We start from the raw sequence: 23,046 nt of genomic DNA, 5'->3' as shown, positions 1-23,046 counted from the left end.
CTTCAGCAGAGCTGAAAGACTTTAGTTTGCATCAAATAGTGATTCAAACATCAGTAGTCGGCCTACTATCCAAAGGAAAAACATTATTTCTATTGTCATTCAAATATAATGCAATTTAATATATACCAGTACATATACTGTAAATATCTATATATATCGTTTTTAAGAATAATTACTTGGGTCATGGTCTTAATTAGGATTAACCAATTAAATAATATACTTAGTTGACCGGAGACACCCTGCATGGCTCTATATACACTAGCTATTTCTGATGGATTTCTATCCCAGAATAAGAAAGCTAGGGTTCAGCTTGTTACAAATTCTTCTCTACTTGGTCTTGAATCTTGACCCAGTCTGGCTTTGAATCTAACAAACAAACTGGGTCAAGACTGACTCAATAAGAATTGTTAACCACATGAATCCTATCATTCTTTTTAAGTCTAAATGGTCTTTATTGTAAAATACCATGTTACTAAATAATATCAAATATCACACAGAGATTGATGTTTTAGGCATTTTATATTAGTGTGTGACAATAGCATTACACATCTTACAGATGAATAGATCAAACTTAAGGAAAATGAAAATAACATAATGTCTGCGATAACTATTTGGGGAGCTTTGTATCCCAAATGAATGACCAACTTAAGTTAATATCAAAGAAATAAAATCAACTCGTAACTTTGTCCAACTCAATGTCAGTAATTACAAACATGTTGAGTTGACATACAAATGTCTCAGGGAAAGAACACATTTTGAGTTTCACCTTGTATTTTCATCTTTAAAAGAGAAATATGAATACATGTCATATTTCAAGTGGTCTTTCATCTCTTTGGGTCCTCTCAATCTCCTTTGCAAAGTCTTGGGAGCTTTTAATTCAAAATCCTTACAGGACTACATAAATATATAGCCCACAACTTTTAGCCTGAATTAAAACATTTCTGTATGAGCGATATGACACCATACGACATGCGTCGATACATTTCCATGGGAACATAGTTTCGGTATGTTGATTGGCTGTTCTTGGTTATGAAACCTCCATATGAGCTGTTAGGGAGCTGTTGGCCCCCTGCGATGCCGTGTTGACCACCAGGCGCTCTCTGCCGCCAAATACCTCGGCCACTGCACACAAAATGATTGTGGTCACAACTTAATATGTATACAACAATTCTTAGTAAATGAACACACAAACATTCCAGACTTTTCACTATTCCAGAGCAAGTGATAGTTTTTGATGCATTCTAAACATTAATCTATAATAACGCCTTGACTGGGAGCTATTGCAAACGTTACAAGGTGCAGACTATTTCTTTTGTCAAACTAAAACTGTACCTGCAGCGACATCACTTATGTCCCAGACCCTTAGGCCATCCTTCTGTCCGCCAAAGGCATAGACAAAGGGCATGTCAGGGCAGCAGGCGGTACAGAACAACACCCCCTGTGTGTGTAGAGAGGTACAATAACACGTTAGAATTCCATCTACAGTTTAGGCATTTAGCAGATGTTCTTTATCCAGAGCAAGGTAAACACATCAAATGCATAGACACTAGACAGTGTAGCGCCTCAGTAATCTAGAATCATAGGTAAAACAAGAATTTAGCATCAGTCTAAACAGTATCATATTAAAATATAATAATCTGTACATTGCAATTATAGAAACTATAGGATGCCAGGTCAACAAATGAATCTGTCTATAACATGCTTTGTAAATAAAAATGTAACCGTTACATAAGGCTGTATGGTCGTTAAGTTTAGGTCAAGTGCATCTCACCACAATGTTTGAACACGTGTACCCCAATGGAGCATACTATCTAACAAAGGTCTTGTGAGAACATGTTTTTAAAGTGTGTTTCTTGGTAATGTGAAGAACTTAGACACTTACCATCTTCATGTCTCGTGAATGTATGAGGTTGGGTTTGTTGCTCAGGATGTCCCAGATCTTAACATGTTTGTCCTCTGATGAAGTGATCAGACAACCTTTAATCTGGCTACTAAGCTCCAAACCTGCAGAAATAAACAATATTAAAAATCTATTATAGTGACACTGGGTGTTTAACCACTTAAACGCAGTTGACAGGGGTCCCCCATGGTTCTATACTAGGTCCGCTACTATTACTCTCTACACCAAAATCTTTGCTGACTCTGGGTAAATCTTTGGAAAACATTCGACTGTCATGCCTTAAAGTTCTCCTACCCGTCACCTCTCCATCGTGTGCTCTTAGTGTGAAGACAGGTTTGTCTGAGCGAGCATCCAGACAGTAGATAAAACCATCCTCTGTGCTAGTCTGCAACACAACAATTTAGTCATTTATCAGATGCTCTCAAAATAGCAATCTGTACATTGAAACTATAGGAGTATTAGGAGAGTAGGTAAACAACAAACCTAGCATCTATCTAAATTATGTTGACTTCTTCAATAAAGCTTAGGGTATATAAAAAGAGATGATGGCCTGTCAGCATTATCTAGACTAGAGCCTGACTAATATATTGGTTTGGTCAATATATTATTTAACTGACATGGCAATTATGTAGCTTATGTGTTGCAAATTCTCAAAAAATACTTTCGCAACACGTTATAAGCTTGTAAATCGGCAATTCTTGAAATGTTTGGAAGAGGGAATACGTGGTTAAACAAGATTAAGTTTGTGATTATCTATCGAAAATGTATTTGTGTTCATTTTTATATAGGTTAGTTTTGTTTATGCTTTATAATTTAAATGTTCTTCAATTGATTCTAAGATTTTTGTCACAGGTCATGCATGCTCTGTCTAGCATCAACACCTGCTAACAGCAGAAGCCTGCGAAGTTGTGGACCTACCAGGAAGTTGTTGGGCGAGAAGTGGTTCCATATCACCCTCTCCACCTGACCGCTGAACCTCCAGGTACGATTGCTGTCAGGACTGCGACAGTCATGCAGCATCGCTGACCTGAGGACGAGATGAGACACAGAAAGTGATATGTTTCCTCATCTGCCAAAACAATGGCCACAATAAATAATATACATCAGCCATTATTTGACCTTTTGTGTTGGTACCGGCAATTATGCAGCCTCTGTCCCGATTTTAACCACCTTCAACCTGGCATCCCTAGAGGGTATGTGGGTGACATCATCCTCATACCCGGAAGTTATGCAAGAACGCCTGAGTGGCAAAAAACTACTTTTCTGGCCTTGACAGCCCATACATCTAAACAGAAAAGTCCTATCTGATTGCATTAAACAACATTAAACGACTTTAAACTCACTTTGCCACTCGATTTGGCACTCACTTTATGCATGCTCATACCCTCTATTCTGAGTATGTCCTTACAGGCAACACTTTTTTAAAGGTTGTCAGAAAGTTTCAAAATTATCACACAACCTATAAGCTCTTAAAGCCTCACACTTTGTGAGCTTGTAGATTGTCTTTTGGTGTTTTTGAAGAACCGATCAAATTCTATACTAATTTCAAATTTAGTAGAACTGATTCAGCAATTCTTTATGAAATGAGTCAAAACATTGTTCAATGAGCAATTCTCAATGGGCTACGAGTCACCAATCAGCCAATCAGTCTGGCTCTAAAAACTATCTCAATTTGGTATGGAATAAACATATACAGAAGTTAGAGAGCGAATATAGACGAAGCGTTAAAATCGAATGGCCTTAATCGAGGCAACTTACTTATCATAAGACCCTGAGATGAGGGTCTGAGCCTCAAAGGGGTGGAATGCTATCGTTTGAACCTGAAAAAGAATGTTAAAATGAGTTATGACACAACAGACCCACAGCAGGGTGTTTCTAAAGCATCAGTCAGGGTGTTGTAGAATTGGACATGTTAGTAAAGCTACAGTACAAGCATTTTGTTTTTTACAAATTAATGTGTGAGGAGAGAGAGAGATTGACGGAAGGCTATAATGAGAAATGTATGAAATGAACAGTAGATAATTAATCCCGGTTCTAAATGTATACCTTATCAGTGTGTCTACGTAGTGTTGTGGCTGGCTGGCCTTGAGACAGATCCCACAGTATGATGGTTTCATCTGCTGATCCACTGGCCAACACATTCCTGCAAGAGTCACAAGATGTCCTTAAAATGTTGTTGAGGCACCAGAGAACACAAACACCTCAGTGGAATTCAGTCATGTAGTGTAAGGTTAGTGTGTGGCTCACTGACGTGACGAGTTTGTTCCAAGACAGGTCCAGCACTGCATCCGTGTGTCCCACTACAGCTTCTGCCGCGGCCTGGGAGCAGACAAGAAGAATGCCATCAGAAGATCAGAAAATAATTATGTCATCGTGACAATCCTCTTAGTTTGAATCCTTGCATGCATTCAGTTGTTGCTTTACATGCCTGAAGGATGCTACTTTTTTTCATAAAAAAGCCTCATGCTGCATCTCACCAAAGTTTTGTTCACGGATGACCTGTGTTTCGTTTTCTTTCTCACACCTTTCTCACACTTTTTTGAAGTGTGAGCTGAAATCCACACCTTTTCTTCAGCCATAAACTCAATTGAAAATGAATAGACACCACATAATGTTCAAAATCAAACCTTTTTACTCTTCTTTTTCTTCTTGCTGGCCTTTTTGTTGCCAAGGGAGAAGACTGGCTCCAAGCTGTCCACCATGTCCAGGTCCCAAATATCTATCCTAGGAGTCATGTTCCCCACAGCAGCATAGTTCACTGAAACACACAGCATGCACGTTAAGCTCATGTGTTTATATAGTGAATGGACTCAAAATAGTGTGCAGGCAAATGGGCTAGGCTAGTGGTTCTCAAACATTATCATGTCAACCCCCAAAATAAGAGATTTGAGAAGAGAAATCTCTGAAATAGCACAAGCTCATAAACATATTATGAGCTTGTGCTATTGCCCAAATTAACCCCTCAAGGACGCCTGGGGTCCCCAAGTTTAAGAACCAATTGGGTTGTAGACTTGACTCCTGGCCTACTTTCTTTGTCTTATAGAGTATAATTCATTCAGTTTGGATAGTCATAAAAACTGAAAGAAATTTAAGTTACATTCTAATTAGAACAAGCAAAATATGTGAATGTGTTGAATTAAAGTTATTTTATTACAGAGATTAACTGAGGGACGGGTATGATGGTGGTATGTACTTGGAACAAACGACAAGGAGAGAGGATAATGTTGTGCTTGGGGGTGAAGGGTTGGGCAAGTGAAATGTTTTAAAGATGATGGACATGACAATGTAAGAAAAAAAAAAGAAAAATGGACAAATGAAAAGGATTTTACCTTGCCCTTCTCCTGGGTTGGGGTCAAAGTTCAACCACTCTACACACAGGGGATATGCTGGCAGCAGGATGTGATGGTGAACATACTGAGATCTCTCCTCAGAGTTGAAGACTGTAGAGGGATGATATTCACATATAAAAGGCAAGAACTGATTAATGGCGTAGCAGATCTCTTGTGTTCAGAAGTTTGGTAAGGTTTTGTAATCATGAAATGTGATTTTATTTATTTATATATATATTATATATAAGACACAGGCACACGTGAACCTTCAAGAAATTGACAAAGTGGATGATAAGAATGTAACTTGGTCAGATTAAGAGACTGAACCCATGTCATGACATTGTATGCATTTGGCTCTGAGAATCTGCTCCAATTCTCAAAGCACTCTGGTTTTGATGTCGTACAGTGCTGAGATATCAGGATACAAGTTAGAACTGCTCACAGTATATTAACTGATCTACCAGGCAGACATACAGTATATAATTTAGGTAGGGGTGAATGGGACTCTGCGCTATATTGGTTGCTTGAACTGGGTCAATTTATCTGGAGCTTCAATATTTCCTTCGGTTTTTCAGTTAGCCTTCACTCAATGTGACACACTGTGAGCTTATAGAGGATATTTTTGTTGCAAATCACTGACACACAACTCCGCAAGGGTAAATCAGGCATAAGTCATACTTCCAGGGACTGCAGTGCAACTAAGAGGCCAGAAAGTACTGCTAATATTCAGTGATCATGCACAAACTCTGATCCATGTTTTCATCACCACACATCAATATTACTATAACTCATAATTTGCCAGACTGCCCAAGAATTCAACCAGCCATGTCAATTTGTATAAAATCCTGCAGCTAGTTACAAGTTCTTGTAAGCATTCTTCCAGTTCAATGTATCAGGGTTTGTTTCTTTATTTAAACAGATAATCTCATTGAAATCTGAGGTGTCATACTCAGAAGAGACCATTCTCAAGAGATTATTTATTCCCAAATTGTATTGCTTGTTTTTAAACCAGAGATGAGAGTTCTAATCTGTGTCCCTTGATGCTGTCACCACTTATACCAATGAAGCTTGTAGGAGCATTTGCCCAAGGGCTCCACATTGTGCAATAATGTTCCATTGGGAATCAAATACAGACTTGTCAATGTATTTTCAATTATATCTGTGCTATATTACGTTTATTATCATCATCATTATGAGTTAAATTACCATAAACCTCCAGATTGCAGCAGTCTTTCTCAGCCCGGCCAGCTAGGATAAGGTTATCTGTAGGTTTGATTTGGAAGTCTTCTCTCTCATACTGGTCCTAAAGATCAAAACAAAAGCACAATGCAAGATAACTGTTTTATAAATTAATAATTAAAAAATGTACTGTATTATAAAAGTAATTGCTTTGTTGGGTTTACTAAGGTCACAATGTGCTGTTATAAAGCGTAGTTGGAAAACTAGAGTTTTCTGTGGTCAGAAAACCATAGACCATTTCAATAACCTATGAATCACGACCACTTGAACCACAGCATCCTTATTCTGGGGTGGGAACATTTTCCAAAAACAACACTTTCTCATCCACGCAACATGAGCTTGTAGATCAGCTATTTATGGTGAAGAGATTTGGTGTAGATTGAAAAATAATAATAATAGAAAAAGGGTTTACCAAGTACAGTTACAACTCAGGACCGTTTTACAAAGTGTAGAGGGTGGTTGAAGCGATAACCATCATGCAGAACACTCACTGTATCTTTGATGGTGATGTACGGGTCCTCAGTGTTGGAGCTGAACACAGTGAGACCAGCCAGACTGTCACCAAGGTTAGCCGTCACTGTACACAAACATCAATATTCCCAGCTTTAAATCTGAACTGAATAATAATAATAAAGTCAGCCTTTTATTTATTAAAACTTGCATAGGTGTCTTTCCTATGCAAGTTTCCATTTAGTTTTCGTCAGTGAAAATTATTTCGTCATAGTTTGTCGACGAAAACAACACTGAAACATACAGGACAATACTGTAAGTAAACAGACCTTCATCTTCATCCTCATCGTCGTATCCTTCCAAGTTGTACTCTGCCAGCTCGTCGACCTCCTCTCTCTGTCCTCCGTTCTGATGCTGCTGGGACTCCGTCTGGGAGTCACCATTCTGCTCCTCGTCATCAGCCAGGCCCTCGTCTTCCTCATCTGCTACCTCCCTGACATCAGAGGACAAACACAGGGGTTCTCAACCTGTTCTGGACCAGCGCCCGCTTGAAAACCCTCAAAAGTGTTCGCAGCCCACCCACATTAATAATAGTATATTAATATTAGAATATTAATAGAATAATGATAGCATATTAATAGAGCAGTATCACTTAAACATTTTGCTGTAATATCCTCATGGCCCACAGGTTGAGAACCACTAGATAAACACATGACATTTAACCTCTGATTTTGCATTAGAGCCAATGTTTGACAGTCATTTTGTATTCTCGATCATGCCTACAACATCTACATTTATTGTAATACCACTCAAAATAATTGCCGAACTCTTCCTCAGACTTCACTTTATTGGTGGCATTCCAATAAATGTTGACGGGACGGAGCATGAAATGTAAGTATTTATAGTTGAGTGAGTGAACCTACCCCAGCTCGTCTTTGGCCTCAGCAATGATGCGCTGTAGCTCCTCTGGACTCAACTCAACCTGGGTCAGGGTCAAAAGAGCAGATAGATCAGAAAGGGGGGGGGAATCAAGTAAACTACATTTAATATATCAGTTAAAGAGGTTCATAACGTTCGTTTTTAATTGCTTTCAGAAATCATACATGAGTTTAAAAGACAATCGAGGTCACACGGTCATCAACTTCCCCTTACAGTGTGTGAGTATATCTGTCGATCTGTATAAGGCTTACACAAATCGACAGATATAATACTGACGTTTAAATAACAGAATACAACATTTTGAAATACAAAAACAATTTATCACAGATTTAACCCCCCCAAAAAAATACATTACAATCGTCTACAATAGCCTAAAATAAATAAATAAATGTACTAAATTATCTACCCTCACTGCTACCCTTTATTTTATGTATAAACAACGTATACTGACAAAAAGTTTAATTATTTGACTAAAAGGCAAACAAAAATAAACAAACATCTGCATGTGGACTAGCCCTACAAGCAGAACCCAATGGTACTGAAGTTTCTGACATTTTGTAGACCCAGTTCCATGGGTTGGAGGGTTCCGAGAGGGCCAAAACAAGAAAGCAGTTGTTTTGATGAGTTTAGCCAGCCTGCATACTTACTTTGTCTGGTATTTCCTTTGAAACTCCACGTCTCACCCAGCCCACGCAGGTTATCTGGGAACTCATGATCGCAGAACTAAATAATAAAAATACAATAATGTAAAATAAACTGAACTGTCGTGAGTTTATTTCAGATAGGACAGGCACGTTCACGTGCGAGTTGTTGCTTTTGGTCCTGCGCGAGCACAGTGTGTGTCGCATGTGTATGACGTAGCTGTACACTTTGGCCAACGATGTTGCCTGATCACAATGAAGCCAATATTTATTTGAGACATGAGTAACTGGTTTTCTTTTTTTTCCCTTTTCTTTCTTTCTTTCTTTCTTTCTCCTAAACCTTTAAACATCACCTTCACACTAGGCTGAGGAATATATCCCACCCTTTTCACATTGGCCAGTTACAGCTTCACCAACAGGTCGATCTGTTGTTGTTGTTTTTGTTGTAGTAACGACCCAGCACACTCAAACAAAAGAGGCTGATGACCCCCCTTGGGCCCCCTCAACTCTCACTATGCTATAACTAGACACTTTACCTCCCCCCTCTCTCTCTCTCTGTTTAAAAGTACAGGACAAATCTCTGGCTTGGGAAGCCATGGATATCCACGGCTACTATTCTTCTATATAAAGAAAAATGCATACAGTCTAAGGTAGCTATATGTAGGCTATAAACATGATCACAAATAAATAAAAAATAAGTGTACCATTATAGAGCATGTACAGACTGACATTGCCATCTAGTGGCCACATTATGATGGTCAAAAGTATACTGTAGAGTAGACTAGAGTGTAGAAGGCTCAGGCGGCCTACATATACATTTATATGGCTGAAAATATACAGACCAAATAAATAAGAAACTTGAGGGAGAAAGGTTGATAGGCTATAGAGGAGCGGTTAAAACCTTACAAATGTTGATACAAACCCGAATGGTCTATGGTTTCAAAATAAGTATTAAGGAAATTAATAATTTCAGATAGTGTGTGACAGCATTACCATGAGTACCACTGTGTAGGGGAGGGAGGGACCACCTGAACAATGTTTTATGTATTTGATGTATTACCTTGTTCTGTGTACTGTAAATCGCTCTGGATTAAGAGCGTCTGCTAAATTCCTAAATTGTAAATTGTAACAAAAAACTGAACTGGACTGACAACACACCAAACTGATGCTGATGCTCTGCAGATATTTTGTCAGTATTTTGTGTTCTCTTTTTTGCTTTGTATTCCTCCGTTTTCAGACAGGAATAGTTGGAACTTCTTCTTTGGTCCACCCATGTGAATGGTCCAGTGAAGGCAGTCTAGTTGCATCAACTGCCCATTATGGGAGTATGGAGTTTGTATTACTAACACTGGCTGAAATACACCCAAACACCTCTCTGTAGGGCATCCTCAGACGAGCCCTCCATCGTTGCTTAATCCAGTCATCCCGGTCTCCATACATCTGGCCAGCTCGTTGGTGTTTTGTGCTCCTGCGTCTTTCTTGAGTACATCCATGTTGTTATGTTAATGTGGGACGTCCTCGTGACCGGTACCCGTGTTGGACTTGGTTCCCACAGCACTAGCTTGCTGGCTGGCAGGTCTTGGTGTCTTTGGCAGTGTCCTGCTAGTCTCATTGTCCTGGCTGCTATTTTATGGCTCACCTTTGGCATTCCATTATACAGGTTCTTGTTGGTGATATGTGTAGTCTTGCTGATGTTAAGGGTTAGCCCTCCATGAAAGTCATACCTTCCTCACTTTAAGATCTTGTTCCGTTGAGTTGACCCATGAGCCAGGTACTTGGAATCCTTGACTTGAACACCTGCCTGTAGAATAAACAGGGATGTGGGCTGGGAAACACACCTTAATCTATGATGTCACTGAGTAATGAGTATCCTGAAGGAACCCCAGGACCCACCCCCCTCAGACATTAAATTACCCGGCTGTGTTCTAGGGTTAAAAAGTCAATTTAAAGGTTTCTAAATAAACTTGAGTCAATGTCTTTAGAAAATGTTTTAATGGCAAATGTATAAAACACTTTTAAGACAACAAAAAACTGGCTATATATCACTGTAAATGATGTACCGGTATTTGTGTCCTTTAAAAGTACCTTCGCCTTTGGTTAAGATTGTAAGGTGAGGCATACAGCATAGGCCTATACATTGACCACAGTTTCCCATAATTTAGGTGAACACAGGTAAATGACGTATACCAGACACACGTCGTTCAGTGCTGTCAAAATGTGCAATGTTTCCATTTGACCATGAGATCAATCATTAAGGCATGGGTAGTTGTTATGCATGTTCACTTTTTTCTTTCAGCATGAATTTGTATGCATGCATACATAATATAGGCATGCACACTTGCATGCATGAGTTTAGTTACAAAATGGTGCTTTATATAAAAAATAAACAGATTTCAAAAGGCACAGGATTAGCTTAAAATTATATTTTAGTCTAAAGGATAGTGGTTAACTTAAGTGGTAAAACTAAAACCCATTTTCCATACTTGTTTGTTGTGCGTTTCATGGGGTTATGGACAACTTACATACAAAATGTAAACTTTAAGTGGAGTTTAAAAAAATCCCCAACAGTTTACCACATTGAATATAAAAACGTTTTTGATGTGAAAACACTATTAATCATACAACAAAATATATACTTAAACACCCACTTTGTTGACCCCTAAGGGTCTATACTTGGACCCCTCATATTTTTCCTTTTACACCAAATCGTCTCACCTAAAATAGCTTGTTTGCTTATTATGAAATGTCCAGAATAGGAATGCTGAGTGCTAAGTGGTTTAACAGTCAAGGGAACACAATTGACGTGAACGTGTATATCTCTCCTCTCTTCCTCTTTCTGTCTCATCTTCTCACTGCCCCTTTTTTATATATTGAGCGCAGATAAATCCTCTGAATCCCTGTGTGCTCAAGCATGTTTAGTTTTAGGCACATTTATACAGTGTAGCTCTAGGCAGGTGTGACAGCTGCTCCTTGTGTAGAGTTTAAATCACTATTGTAAGATTGTCAGCTTAGTCACTTAACCTGTAGTAACGATCGCACAATGAAGTTGTTGTACCAAACACAGCACATTGCCTTCAGAAGCTGTACACATCTTGAATAATCCTCTATAATACTGCGGTTTGAGGGGTTGATACGCTTGGTTTGAGGGGTTGATACGCTTGGTTTGAGGGGTTGATGTGACAAAAATAGGCACTCGTGATAAGCTTGGTTTACTGTGCATCATTATAGATTTGATCCTGTGTGGCTTTGAGGGTAAAGCAAGGTTCCATTCGCTTGGTTTGGGTTGAGAATTTCACCAACAATGCCATTGGTTAGGCCTGATTTATTCTTGGTTGTGCATTGCGTCTAACATCAAAGTAGGCGATCTACAGTATAAGCATTGCAGCGCACAACACTGCAACGCTTTGTGAGTGAAGTATAAATCAGGGGTTCAATTCTCTGTGTCGGTCAATGGATAGAGAATGGCAATAGTAATGCCATGGTTAATGGTGACTTGGCACAGTTAAACATGCTAAAATGCTTATGCTACTACAAGACAACTGTTCACTTCATAGCACTAAAGAACTAAACCATTCACTTTGTAACTAACCTGGTTCTACTGAGGCAGGTCCTAGTAAAGATCCTTGTCCAGAGGCCAAGTGGCTAGAGAAACCAGCCTGCAACTAAAGTGTCACAGGTTTGATTTGTGTGTCCTTATACAACATGCCCAATGCCCGCCTGCTCACTCTCTGTATGTCAGTCACCGTGGACAAAAGCGTTAGTTAAAAATGTAAGCTCCAATGTTGTGATGAAGTTAGGAGGAAGTTAGGAGGAGGGATCAGCATCTGTTTCTGTGAATAAACCAGGGGCAACGGACAGATAGACTGTGGGAATTCCTTCTATTGTAATGTCAATGTTGTGTCTGGCAGCCCAGCAGGAATCCTTGAATGTGCTTGGGTCTTCCTCTCTCCAGGATGTCTATACAGTGCACATTGTTTCACCTCTTTTTCCAGACAAACATTCCATAACACTACTGTAGTAGTATTTAAATGTTTTAGACAGAGCAACACTGTTTATACCATAAAAAATGGTTTAGAGCTGAAAGAAAAAAATTATTGCTGTAACTGTAAGTCAACTGAACAATATCCGGTTTTCCATTCCTTGATGTTCTGACAGCCCCAATCTCTGTCATTCTTTCTGTCTCTAAGAGTCCAGATCCAAGTTGTTCTCTTCCTTCTCCAGCTTTTCCTCTGCCTGTCTGCGAACCTTGTCGGCGTCCGGTTTCAGCCGCTTGGTGACCAGCTTGAGGTTGGCCTCGTGGATGATGACCTGCGTCAGGTAGCGCTCTCGTTTCATCTGCTCCTTGACGGCCTCGGGCACGTCTGGGATCACGTAGGACAGGACAAACTTTGTCAGGTAGACGATGTGCTGCAAAGGGACAGAGAGTGGAATAAACAGTTCATTTAGACAGACAGACAGACAGACAGACAGATGCAATAAAAGTAATTCTCCCTTAAAATGTATTGTAGCATTTGACTTGTGTAGTAATTAATTCAACACAGCATGAACCTACTACATTCTTTTCCTTTTTTTTCTCCGAGACATTGCCTCAGTGGTGTTCGCTACTCACCTCTAAAACAATTATGAAAGCCATTTTGGCGGCGACGACATGCCAGTAGTAGGTATTGTACTCATATTCTCTGTAGTGTCCTGGTGGATTGCGGAAATCTCGGTACCTGACGGGGAAAAAATCAGAGAGAGGAAAACCAGCTGAAGAAAACAGTGTCTTCTAGAGATAGGAAAAGATAAGATAATTATGTTTCAAATACTGGTGTCATAGCAGCAACAGCAGTAAGCCCCTTTCCCACCAGGGTTGAACCGGTTCAGTTATTTTTTCCTGCCTAATATTGAACCAGTTCAGAGTGTTTCCACTGAAAATGAATTTGTTCAGAACCCATAAAAGGCCGTTTGGTTCCGTGAAAGCACCAAGGTTCCAAAAATCTGGAAAGGAAGCAGTTCTAGAAAGTTCTTTTGGTGGAAAAGAGGCCAAGTGTGAATTAAAAGGGCTTTTCACACAGTCATTGACTGACTCGTCTAGTACAGGTAGGAAGGGAAACATTATTATATATGGACAAGTGGGTGAGATGAGACCCCATGAAATTGTCTTTCTTGTCATGGGCGCCGATTCACGTTTCTGCCGGTGGGTGATCAAAACTGCCAACTTGTCTCAGGAACCAGTCGGTGCACAATGCGTTCTTCTGATACAAAGACCTATAATCAGTGGGTAGATCCCTCGCAAACAACACGTCAACCAAGTTTTAACCCTTTAATTAAATAGTTGGCTACAGTTTTTACTGAGAGACAAGATGCATGCCTTTTGTGACAGGCAATACTAATTAATTATCTCTCTCTCTCTCTCTCTCTCGAATACAGCTTTGAAGAGAGAGAGAGACAACAATCACATTACAGAGACATTTGAATGACAGTAGGCCTGAGAGCACCCACAGAATCGGCGCCTATGGTGCTTGTGGTCGTCTCATGCACACGCTTGCCTGTTGCCCAGAGCTGAATTGTGGTTAATGTTTTCCTATGTGACGCGCATGGTTCACCTAACGTTTACTTGCAGAGCCTATCTCAGCTTGAGAAGTGCAGTGAGACCCCGCGGATCCAAGCAAGAACACAGGCGTTGTGTCGATCTCTGTGTGAATAGTGTCTCAACAGTTTGAATCGGACAGAATTCTGCCCCATACCTGCAGGTGGTGCTGTTGTTGAACCAGGACGGCGATGGGTTGATGGGTTTGCTCCGATTTTTGAAGTCTTCTATGTTGAACACAGACAGGGTGTTGTTGATGTATCCCGCCATGGTGTGTTCGCTGTGGTCTCCGTACGGGTAGACGGAGAATGACCAGTAGTACACCAGACGAGGGATCATGTCTGATGTGAAGGCGATGATCATTGCCTGAGTGAGAGGGATTCAGAAAACAGGAGAACTACTGTAAATGCCTGGAACTACATATTTTCAGATGGGGGTCGGATGCCAATTTTTGGAGTCCTTAACATGAAATATTGAGCACCACTGATATAGAAACATGGGTATTTCAGAAAACTGATATTTTTTTAATTTCGATGTCAGGTCTAAATGGGTCAATGAAAAATGCAACAAATGTATTGTACGAAGTACAGCTTTTCAATAGAACCACATTTTGGGAACTAAAAGTGTGAAAGAGAAAGACTGAAATCTGAATTTGAATCTTTAGTGTCGTCAAGACTCACATTTGTTGCCACAGCCAATATGGCGACACCCTGCAAGATGGGCTGCCAGGCTCCAATGTCTTGGGCCTTCTCTGGCACCATGCGACGGTACTGGGTGGTGATCTTCCAGGCGTCCACCCGGATCTCAAACAGGTTGTTGACCAGAGCCAGGACCGGAGCCAAGGGGAAGGAGGCCACGAACAGAGTCACAAAGCCAAACTGGATCACTAGGAGATGACAAGACGTGATGTGATGAGTCCGATGCCTCCATCTAATGGCACTTTTCCCCTGCAAGGTACCAGCATAACGCAACACGACTCTACTCGCTCTTGGTACTTTTCACATACAGTAAAAAAAAAGGCAAGACATAGGCCATGCTCAATATTGATTCCATTTCACACCTACTTTAAAAGTTTGTTAACAAATATTCGGGAGGTATCAGGTACTACTTTTGACTGAATGGAAAGCCCCAAAAATGCGAGTAGAGTTACACTACACACATACACTCTCACACCTGCATACGCACAAACACACAACCATCCCCGTACCCATCTCCAGGTATTCATAGAACAGTCCCAGTTTTCCCATTGGTTGTAGCCGGTAGTCTTGTTCCCAGCGTGGAATGACCTTCTGTGAACCCACACGGGTACAATACCTAAATATCAAGTTCTTCACCCACCTACAGAAGGTGACAGGAGGTGAAAGGAAAATGGACAGAGAATAGTATGTAAGTTCTAGAGATAGTAGGCACTATGCAACAGTTACTCTAACAATTTGTGTAAAGGAAAGGTATTGATTAAAGTGTTTCCCTCCAGGCTAGTGTTTGGCTAATGAGTCTTGACAATTAGCACAATGCTACTGTAGTAGTAGTAAGCCTTGCCGAGCCATGAGGCCCATATAGGGCAGGAACCTAGCTCCTGTTTCTGTAGCGTGAGGCAGCTTGATGTACAAGTACACCCCCTGGACATGACGCTAGTATGTCACAGGGATTTACCCCCAATCCAACCCTTGGATTGGGGGTAATCCAACCCCACAATGCTACTGTATTAGTCCAACCCCACAATGCTACTGTATCGGTAATTAATTTCTTGGCAAAAGCAGCTTGTGATTGTGATGGTAGCTACAATACATACGGCAGCAGAACCTCCTGGATGTTGTTCCAGATGGCCTTCCCACCCATGATGACGGTCAGCTGGGTGGTCAACTCAGTCAGACAGCCCCCAGGGTCACACTGCAACAGCAAGATACACAGCAACCGTTACAGTCAATATTACTTTACATGCTTAGATATCGTTGTTTCTTAAGGCCCTTACACAGCTGGAGCATGGTGAATAAATACGACACAGATATTCCTCATCAAACTACTAATTTGGAGATGCCTCATTCATATCGGTTTACGCTTTCATTTTGAGTGGGGGGAAAATCAACCGTTTAGAAATAATAATAAGCATGTGTTTGTGGGATAAGTTCTCATGGCACAAACAGTGGTTTAAATGAATTAATTGTAAGGACCTGAAGGAAAGTAAGAAAGCTCTATCCCAGGGTGCACTACTGAGTCTGTCCACCAGAAGGCGTGAATCCATAAGGTTACAGGGTTTAATTCATAGACAGGCTTAGCCTAGTACAGAAGTACAGTGCAAATCTCCAATAAGAGGCATGCTCTAATACTAATAATTTATTAAAATAGTGATGTGTGCAGTGTAATTATGACCTAGAGAGATATGAAACTGTAGTGTGATTATCAGCTGTAGACAAGTGTCTTCAACTTCCACCCTCTCTCTATCATACACACTGATTGAAGGTAGTCTGATTGCTTGTATCACCGGTCAATCAAAGGTTGTTGTTATTTTAAATTCCAGTGTAGATAGATGCTGATGGATCACAACCACATAAATCACATGCAAATCACTAACATGGTAATTTACAATCCAGGATGTTTGTGGGGCAAGTACATGATTTTGAGATAGTGCTGTACTAGCGCTGTTATATTCATGTGTGCACTGTGTGAACACCGGCACTCTAAACTGTGCCAAAGAGGCCAAAGACTGACTTAAGACTGACTTAAGACTGAGCTGAATGTCCTGGACATTAAGACTCGTGATTTGGGGGAATGTTATGACATTGACAGAATACAAAACTGTACCTCCTCATTTCTGTACTTTCCCAGGAGATAAACAGGGTCTCCTGGGTAGCCAACCGCCTTTCCCTTGAAGAAGGCGATGTAGAAACAGGAGGAGTAGTAGTTAACAAACTGAAACAGGAACATCTTCAGGGTCAGACTGTTCTCGTACTCTGTCTTGGTCCGGGGGAGCTCTGTTATCAGGGGTCAGATCAGTGGAATAGGGTGTGAGACTATGTATTTGGCTGTGGACCCCACCATCTGAAAAGGTTTTGTGCAAGCCTGCAGGCCTGACAGAGAACTTCAGAAGAGAAGATATTTTGTTTAAAGAAATTCAAAAATATTCAAAAGTTTTGATTTATTTTTATAGCAGAAAAGGCTGTTCTACAAATTTAACTTAATTTAACATAACCTGGTTTCTAGCCTGATTCGCTGCATTCCATGTTGAATAGTATGATGTATGATTCAGTAACTTAGTTTCGTGGATATGTGCAAAATGAATCAGGGTCCAGTTCTACTTATTTACGTATTTTTCACGAGGAGAGTTAAAGGAGTGCTGTGATTTTTGTTTTTTTCAGTTTTTCATGTGTTTATTAGGTGACAGTACTTCATTAGACCCCTTGGCGTGGTTATGTGCAATGATGTCTTCCCTTTGTATTTAGGGTTTCTTCCTGGAGGCTGAAACCTTGACAGACAAACGTGCCAATGAAAAAAACTGTGATATAGTGACATCACACTATCATCCCCTCCCCTAACTCCTCGCCCTATATCATACAACAACAGCAGTGGGTGCGGCTTCAGTTCAGGTGGATCACCACCCATCAGGCAAACCAGGCATACTTAATGAACCGGTGGGTGTGTCCACATAAAAAAACATTTGTGAAAAGATTCTTCCTCCTTATATAATAATATAGCCTGATGATGATGTTTTAGGATGGAAAAAAATCATGGGACTCCATCTTTAATAAAAGTGCTGCCTCACCAAAGTCAGTGATCCAGATAGCCACCTTCTCGTACAGGATGTTGAGGGTCATGATGACCACGAAGCTGATGATGGAGGCAGTGACGGAGGTGGCCATCTGAGGCGTCACATATTCCTTCAGCGGCTCCAACTCCTTCAGGTCCTGGCGCCTAAGTCTTGCAGAGAAGGCGAAGAACACGGCCAGACGGTACACGATGATGGCCACCACGGACGCCACGATCAACAGCACCTGGGGGGGGGAGGAGCAAGAGAGAAGAGGAAGTGATGTGGTGCTGTTGTAACACCACAGACTCAAACTCAAGTTACCCGCATGGGAAACCAGAAAGGCCAAGAGGCCATCCTCACTTGGACAGGGGAGGGGTTATGCTTTGGGTTTCAAGACCAAAGATATAGATATATTATATCTCTGCTGTCGGGAGGAAACCCAAAAAGAAACTCCAAAATGTTCATTTTTCAGGAAATGAAAAATATATAATTTTTTCAGGAAATTAGGAAAACCGTATATTTTGAAAACAAAGCAATACCGCCTCATCAAAGTTGGTGTTGTGTCTTTATATATTGTCAATTACTTGCATGAGAGGGGGAGAGGTGGTGGAGTTAGTTGCTTTAGCAGACAGTTTGAGGGTCCAATAGAGTTAAGAGGTTCTGTCCAAAGCAGTTGTACTACTTTCAATTAGTTCAATATTTTCGAAACAATACAGACAGATAAAAAGTGTACAATAGCAAAAAAGTTTGAAGGGAGGCTCTAGGTCAAAGTATGTAGAATTGGTCAGACACACAAAAAGTGGGAGAATAAGAAGTGGTGAAAATAAATATGAGTCGCATATCAGCAACTTACCCAGAACAGGACGGTGGATATTCCTAAGGAAACCCGAATGCATTTCCCACAGGCTGTATAAGGCACTTTCTCTCTCACCTGAAACATCACAATAAAATTACATTAAAGTTCTCTGCTTTGATAACATTGCCTTAAATTCATATTTTTGTATCAACACACTGGCAGTGTAAGGGTCCAACAGAAGCAGAAATCTTTAGTTGACCCTTAACATGAAGATTAATCTACAGTATTATGTCTTGTTTCTTCTATAGTCTAATCTTAAACATCCTTTGCATAATGTAATATGATGTTAGCGGCAGCCATTAATTACAATGAGGAAACAGGAACAAACAGAGATACAGAATAATGGCAAGACATCAAGTAAATGAATCACAGAATGCAAGGGAGGAGAGTTTAACCCACTCCGTTCAGGTTGCATGGTCACTCAGGCTAAACACAATCTGGGAACCATCGATGGGGGCGTCGGGTTAGCTATGTTTTCATTCCCATTAACCTTTCTCTACCTTCTGAATCTGTTCTTCAGAGATTAGGCTAAACCTGATACACAGACATGTTACCAATTGTTCCCATGGGCCGCAAGCTAACTCCGTAGAAATAGACAGACTCCCCATGTCACTCCTTGGTCCTTTTCAGCTGACATTGATTATTTCAGTGTGTTCGTTCTGTGTAACTTTTCTATGTTGCATGTGTTTTATGGATTTGTGCGCCTTGCTGCAACCACACTGCGGCAAACACCTTGACACCGTTATCACGTGTCATTTATTTTATGACCTACCCGTGTGATGGGGTTGACCCTCTCATGGAGACACTTTGCCTCGTACTCTGGACGAGGCTGCTCCTCCTGGGCCAGGAACTCCACGGTGTCCCACTCGTAATCTAACTCCGCCTGGTAGCGCTTCCAGAACTCCAGGAACAACGTCACTGTGGCAAGGAAATAGACAGACGAGGTTAACCCATTCTGACCCAAGATCAGATTCTAAAAATGTCTTCTACATCCTGACAGTTTTCTGAAAAAGCTATGTTTCCATGTCAGTCGTTTTTCAAAAATAGCAGACCTACAAGCTCGTAGCGCGCCACTCAGTGGCGCGCTATGAAGCCATGAATCAAATCTGTATGCTTCTGTGATTATTGGTATCATGGTATGTGGGTTTGAATCAAGAGTGGTGAGCTGTAATGTTACCGTGTTTTGTGAGGTCAATTGGCCAAAGACGTTTTGAACAGATATATGATGAAGGTCTATAATTCTGTGTCAGATATATTAGCCATAACAATATATTCACAGTCAGCAAAGAAAATATAAAAAAAGGAAGGAAAATCGTTAACCATGCTGCCAAAACAGCGAGTCATAGCTGTTATGCTGTCATAAGACATAAGAGCATTTCTTCATTTAATACTGGATCAGCAGGTCATCGTATTATTAGTCTCTCAAGACAGACTGAATTCAAAGGAAAAGACAATGGGTTCTCATCAGTGGCGGAAAGTTCTTATAACGGCAGTGGGTGGGATATTTTGGCTGAGATGGCTCTGTTTGTCTCTGTTTGTCATATATCATATATCATATATCATATATCTGTTCAAACGTTTGTCAAGTCTCAAGTCAGTGTGGAGATTACCCGGCGGTGTTGCTGCCCCTCCCCTCCCTCCCGTCTCATGGCTCTTTACAGACAGACCGACGGCACACAGACAGCAGCCTCTCAGCTGACCGTGTCAGTGTAGTGTTGCTGCAGGAGTGTGAATGAACCGTGCAGTCACTGGAACAAAGCCACCGTATTAGCATTTGAATACCTGTTCTGTGAACACCGTAAAGGTGTGTGCCTACATAACAAAATGACCAGGGGGAGGGGAGCTTCAGCCTGTCAGTGGGTGCTATTTGGCTTACTATTGTGTCAGTGGGTGCTTTAGCAGCCCTCAAACACTCCCGGAATTGACGCCGTTGGTTCTCATATTGTCGTATTATAGACACGGAAACCTTTTGAAATTACAGTATGAAAGCTTGGAAATGTTTAGTTAATTGAGTGTCTCACCCCAGATTGACATGAAAACAGCAAACACCAGTGTCCCGTAGTTATCAAATATACAAAGTTTCTGGAAGAAAAAACAAACAAGAAACAACAGTATTTACACAATTTTTTAAAATAATTCAGCTGTCCCTAAATGCAATGGACTTCAAAGCAACAGTACTGGAAACCATAAACATTAATAAAAGCAGTGGTGTAGTCCAGGGGTTCTCAACGTTTTAGTAATCACAGGGATCCGTAATCATATTATTTCATCATATTCAAGGGCCTTTATTGGAGAGAAATGAAACTCCATCCACTTTACTGCAGAGGAGTGTGTCCAGCTCGTTAATGTGTCAAGGAAGGCAATTGTCAAATAAGTCTTCTACATGTATTCTAACTAATAAAATAACATTTTCGTGGCACTCAGCATGTCACCCTGTAATTTGGCTCTTGGAGAAAACTAACTGGGGAACCCTGCAACAGAGAATCATTCCATTTGGGCTGTGGGGGTGCTTAATGTCTGATTTAACATATACTTGCTTGGTTTCTCCCGATAAATCATGATATATATAACCAATTTAAAATAATAAACTAATTAGGCCAATCTTTAAGTCGAATCATGCAAAAAAATAAAATAATAATAATACATCGACTTGGTAGACTCGTTCGATCCATTATTCGACTAATCAAGGTCAAACCTCTCAGGATTTTAGCATTTGTAAGTAAGTGCCAGTGAGGTCATGGACACTGGTTTCACTTCTTTCCTGGACGACATGTTGTCTCAGTAAGACAGCCCCTCTCCCTCTCCACAAGGTGGGTAGGGGTGAGTGCAGCAAGTAATCCAGCAGTGAGACCAGTGTCCATGACATCACAGACACTTTGAAATACTAAAATTACTGAAAACACAAATTACCCACATAAAACCCCCCAGGAAGTGTTTCTTGTCTCCCAAACATCATTCAAATAAGATCTGGTTGCAAATGGGGTGAGGGGGCCCTTTAAAGTCCATAGACGTGGCTGGCAAACGATTTACATCATAAGTGCTCTAAACAAACATTAAAAATCCCATAGACTTGGCTGCCATATGACGTAATCTTGTATACGAGGGACTAGCGCCCCTCAAAAACAGAAATTGAGTAGTAAGAGGACTGCTCCACTCACTTTAGAGGCTTCACACGTGCTGTTTAACCTCCAGTAGTCACACTCTCTGTCACACTGTGGACACATCACTATGGCCCCGCCTATCTCTGGATCACACACCTCTTTACTGTCCAATAAGAGAGGAGAACGGTTACACACTGTCCAGTAAGAGAGCAGACCGGTCACACACTGTCCGGTAACAAGAGAGAGGTTAACAAAATTAATACAATTAAAGCAAAGTCAGTGGTAGTGAGACCAGAAGTAGTTATTGTCAAAGTGAAACTACTCGATCACTGCAATTACAGACAGTCACAAAATAATGCAATATGGGGAACATGTGTCATTGCTACCAATGTTTACAGTAGGGGAGGCATATGTTTACAGTAGGGGAGGCATACTTTGGTTAGACATACGGTAGCATTGGTTAGACATAGCATTGGTCGGACTGGATTAAGGTTGGTGAAGGGTGCGTTGAAACGACCGGATTAAGGTTGGTGAGGGGTGCGTTAATGGTTGGGAGAGGGTTAAGGTTAGGTTTAGGTGTGCTGCCCCGTACGAGGCTACGAACGTGACAATGATCATATGATGATTCCATACTGTTTGCCTGTAATTTGCTTAAAAACACAGTCCAGGGTAGCCTCCCCCCCCCCCCCCCCCCCCAAAGCCTGGCAAAGACCTGCTCTCTGAGGACCGAGCTCGCTTTTAGAGTTATGGATTCTGAAATGGTGATGTGAGATACTGCAATATACAACAGATTCAAAAATGTACCTCCAAGTGCTTGTTTCCTGGGTCTTGTAGCCATAAATGAAACAGCCCAGTCCCACAATGGCAGCGAAGGCCAGCATGGCTGTGTAGAATCCCAACCAGGCAAAATATATGGCAATCTTCTCCCCGTAATACTTCCTGTGAACACCAGGAAATGAATCAGTTGAAACAAGCAATTTCGCTGTTTTTGTGAAGTCAAGTAATGTTCGTGTTTTAAGGATCTTGCTCCATGCAATGTAATAACGCTGAAAATAAAAATCCATTAATAAGAAATTGGACCAATTCCTGCACATAAAATCTAATTAACTGCATTATGCTGAGGGGTTAATGCAGCTGGAACTGGCTGAAAGATGAAGGTAATTCAGTTATTTTTCTTACAGAGATGTCAGCCTTATATGGATTTAGGTGAAAATATACTGTAACTCAAAGCTATATGTCAAGTTGTATTTGTGTGTTGTAGCTTTATCAGTTTG

The 23,046-nt window shown here is 40.8% G+C and overlaps 2 protein-coding genes across 2 annotated transcripts in view; both read right to left on the bottom strand.

The window, feature by feature from the left end:
* Nucleotides 1-431: 431 nt before the first annotated feature.
* pwp1 (PWP1 homolog, endonuclein) lies at nt 432-8,669 on the bottom strand. The gene is made up of 15 exons (XM_080757259.1): nt 8,505-8,669; nt 7,842-7,900; nt 7,248-7,411; nt 6,960-7,045; nt 6,436-6,532; nt 5,230-5,340; nt 4,528-4,658; nt 4,152-4,219; nt 3,947-4,043; nt 3,659-3,720; nt 2,819-2,927; nt 2,195-2,285; nt 1,883-2,004; nt 1,333-1,438; nt 432-1,122 (listed from the first exon to the last, which is right to left on the bottom strand). Exons 1-15 carry the CDS (start codon nt 8,568-8,570, stop codon nt 1,028-1,030), a joined length of 1,464 nt encoding a protein of 487 aa, XP_080613385.1. The 5' UTR covers nt 8,571-8,669; the 3' UTR covers nt 432-1,027.
* Nucleotides 8,670-10,473: 1,804 nt separating this feature from the next.
* ano6 (anoctamin 6) overlaps nt 10,474-23,046 on the bottom strand; it is a 28,711-nt gene continuing 16,138 nt past the window's right edge. Inside the window, exons 8-20 of the mRNA XM_080757444.1 lie at nt 22,577-22,711; nt 21,830-21,935; nt 20,693-20,753; nt 19,444-19,589; nt 18,669-18,746; nt 17,831-18,059; nt 16,873-17,042; nt 15,863-15,960; nt 15,278-15,408; nt 14,751-14,956; nt 14,228-14,436; nt 13,108-13,213; nt 10,474-12,905 (exon numbers count right to left, since the gene is read on the bottom strand). Coding sequence (XP_080613570.1) covers nt 12,681-12,905; nt 13,108-13,213; nt 14,228-14,436; nt 14,751-14,956; nt 15,278-15,408; nt 15,863-15,960; nt 16,873-17,042; nt 17,831-18,059; nt 18,669-18,746; nt 19,444-19,589; nt 20,693-20,753; nt 21,830-21,935; nt 22,577-22,711 — 1,900 coding nt within the window. The 3' untranslated portion in view covers nt 10,474-12,680. The remainder of the gene's footprint in view (nt 12,906-13,107; nt 13,214-14,227; nt 14,437-14,750; nt 14,957-15,277; nt 15,409-15,862; nt 15,961-16,872; nt 17,043-17,830; nt 18,060-18,668; nt 18,747-19,443; nt 19,590-20,692; nt 20,754-21,829; nt 21,936-22,576; nt 22,712-23,046) is intronic.

The sequence above is a fragment of the Protomyctophum bolini genome (genome assembly GCF_963924005.1).
Source record: "Protomyctophum bolini genome assembly, chromosome: 23".
NCBI classification, from domain to species: Eukaryota; Metazoa; Chordata; class Actinopteri; order Myctophiformes; family Myctophidae; genus Protomyctophum; species Protomyctophum bolini.
The sequence above is the reverse complement of the archived record's forward strand: the minus strand, read 5'-3'. Positions and strand labels throughout refer to the sequence as shown.

What these genes read in the sequence shown, in the direction of transcription:
- pwp1 (XM_080757259.1), bottom strand. Translation starts at nt 8,570, where the DNA reads ATGAGTTCCCAGATAACCTGCGTGGGCTGGGTGAGACGTGGAGTTTCA. An exon ending in ACATCACCATCAAAGATACA is followed by an intron (nt 6,533 to 6,959) that starts GTGAGTGTTCTG and finishes TTTGATCTTTAG; the next exon opens with GACCAGTATGAGAGAGAAGA. An exon ending in ATCTCAGGGTCTTATGATAA is followed by an intron (nt 2,928 to 3,658) that starts GTAAGTTGCCTC and finishes TCTCGTCCTCAG; the next exon opens with GTCAGCGATGCTGCATGACT.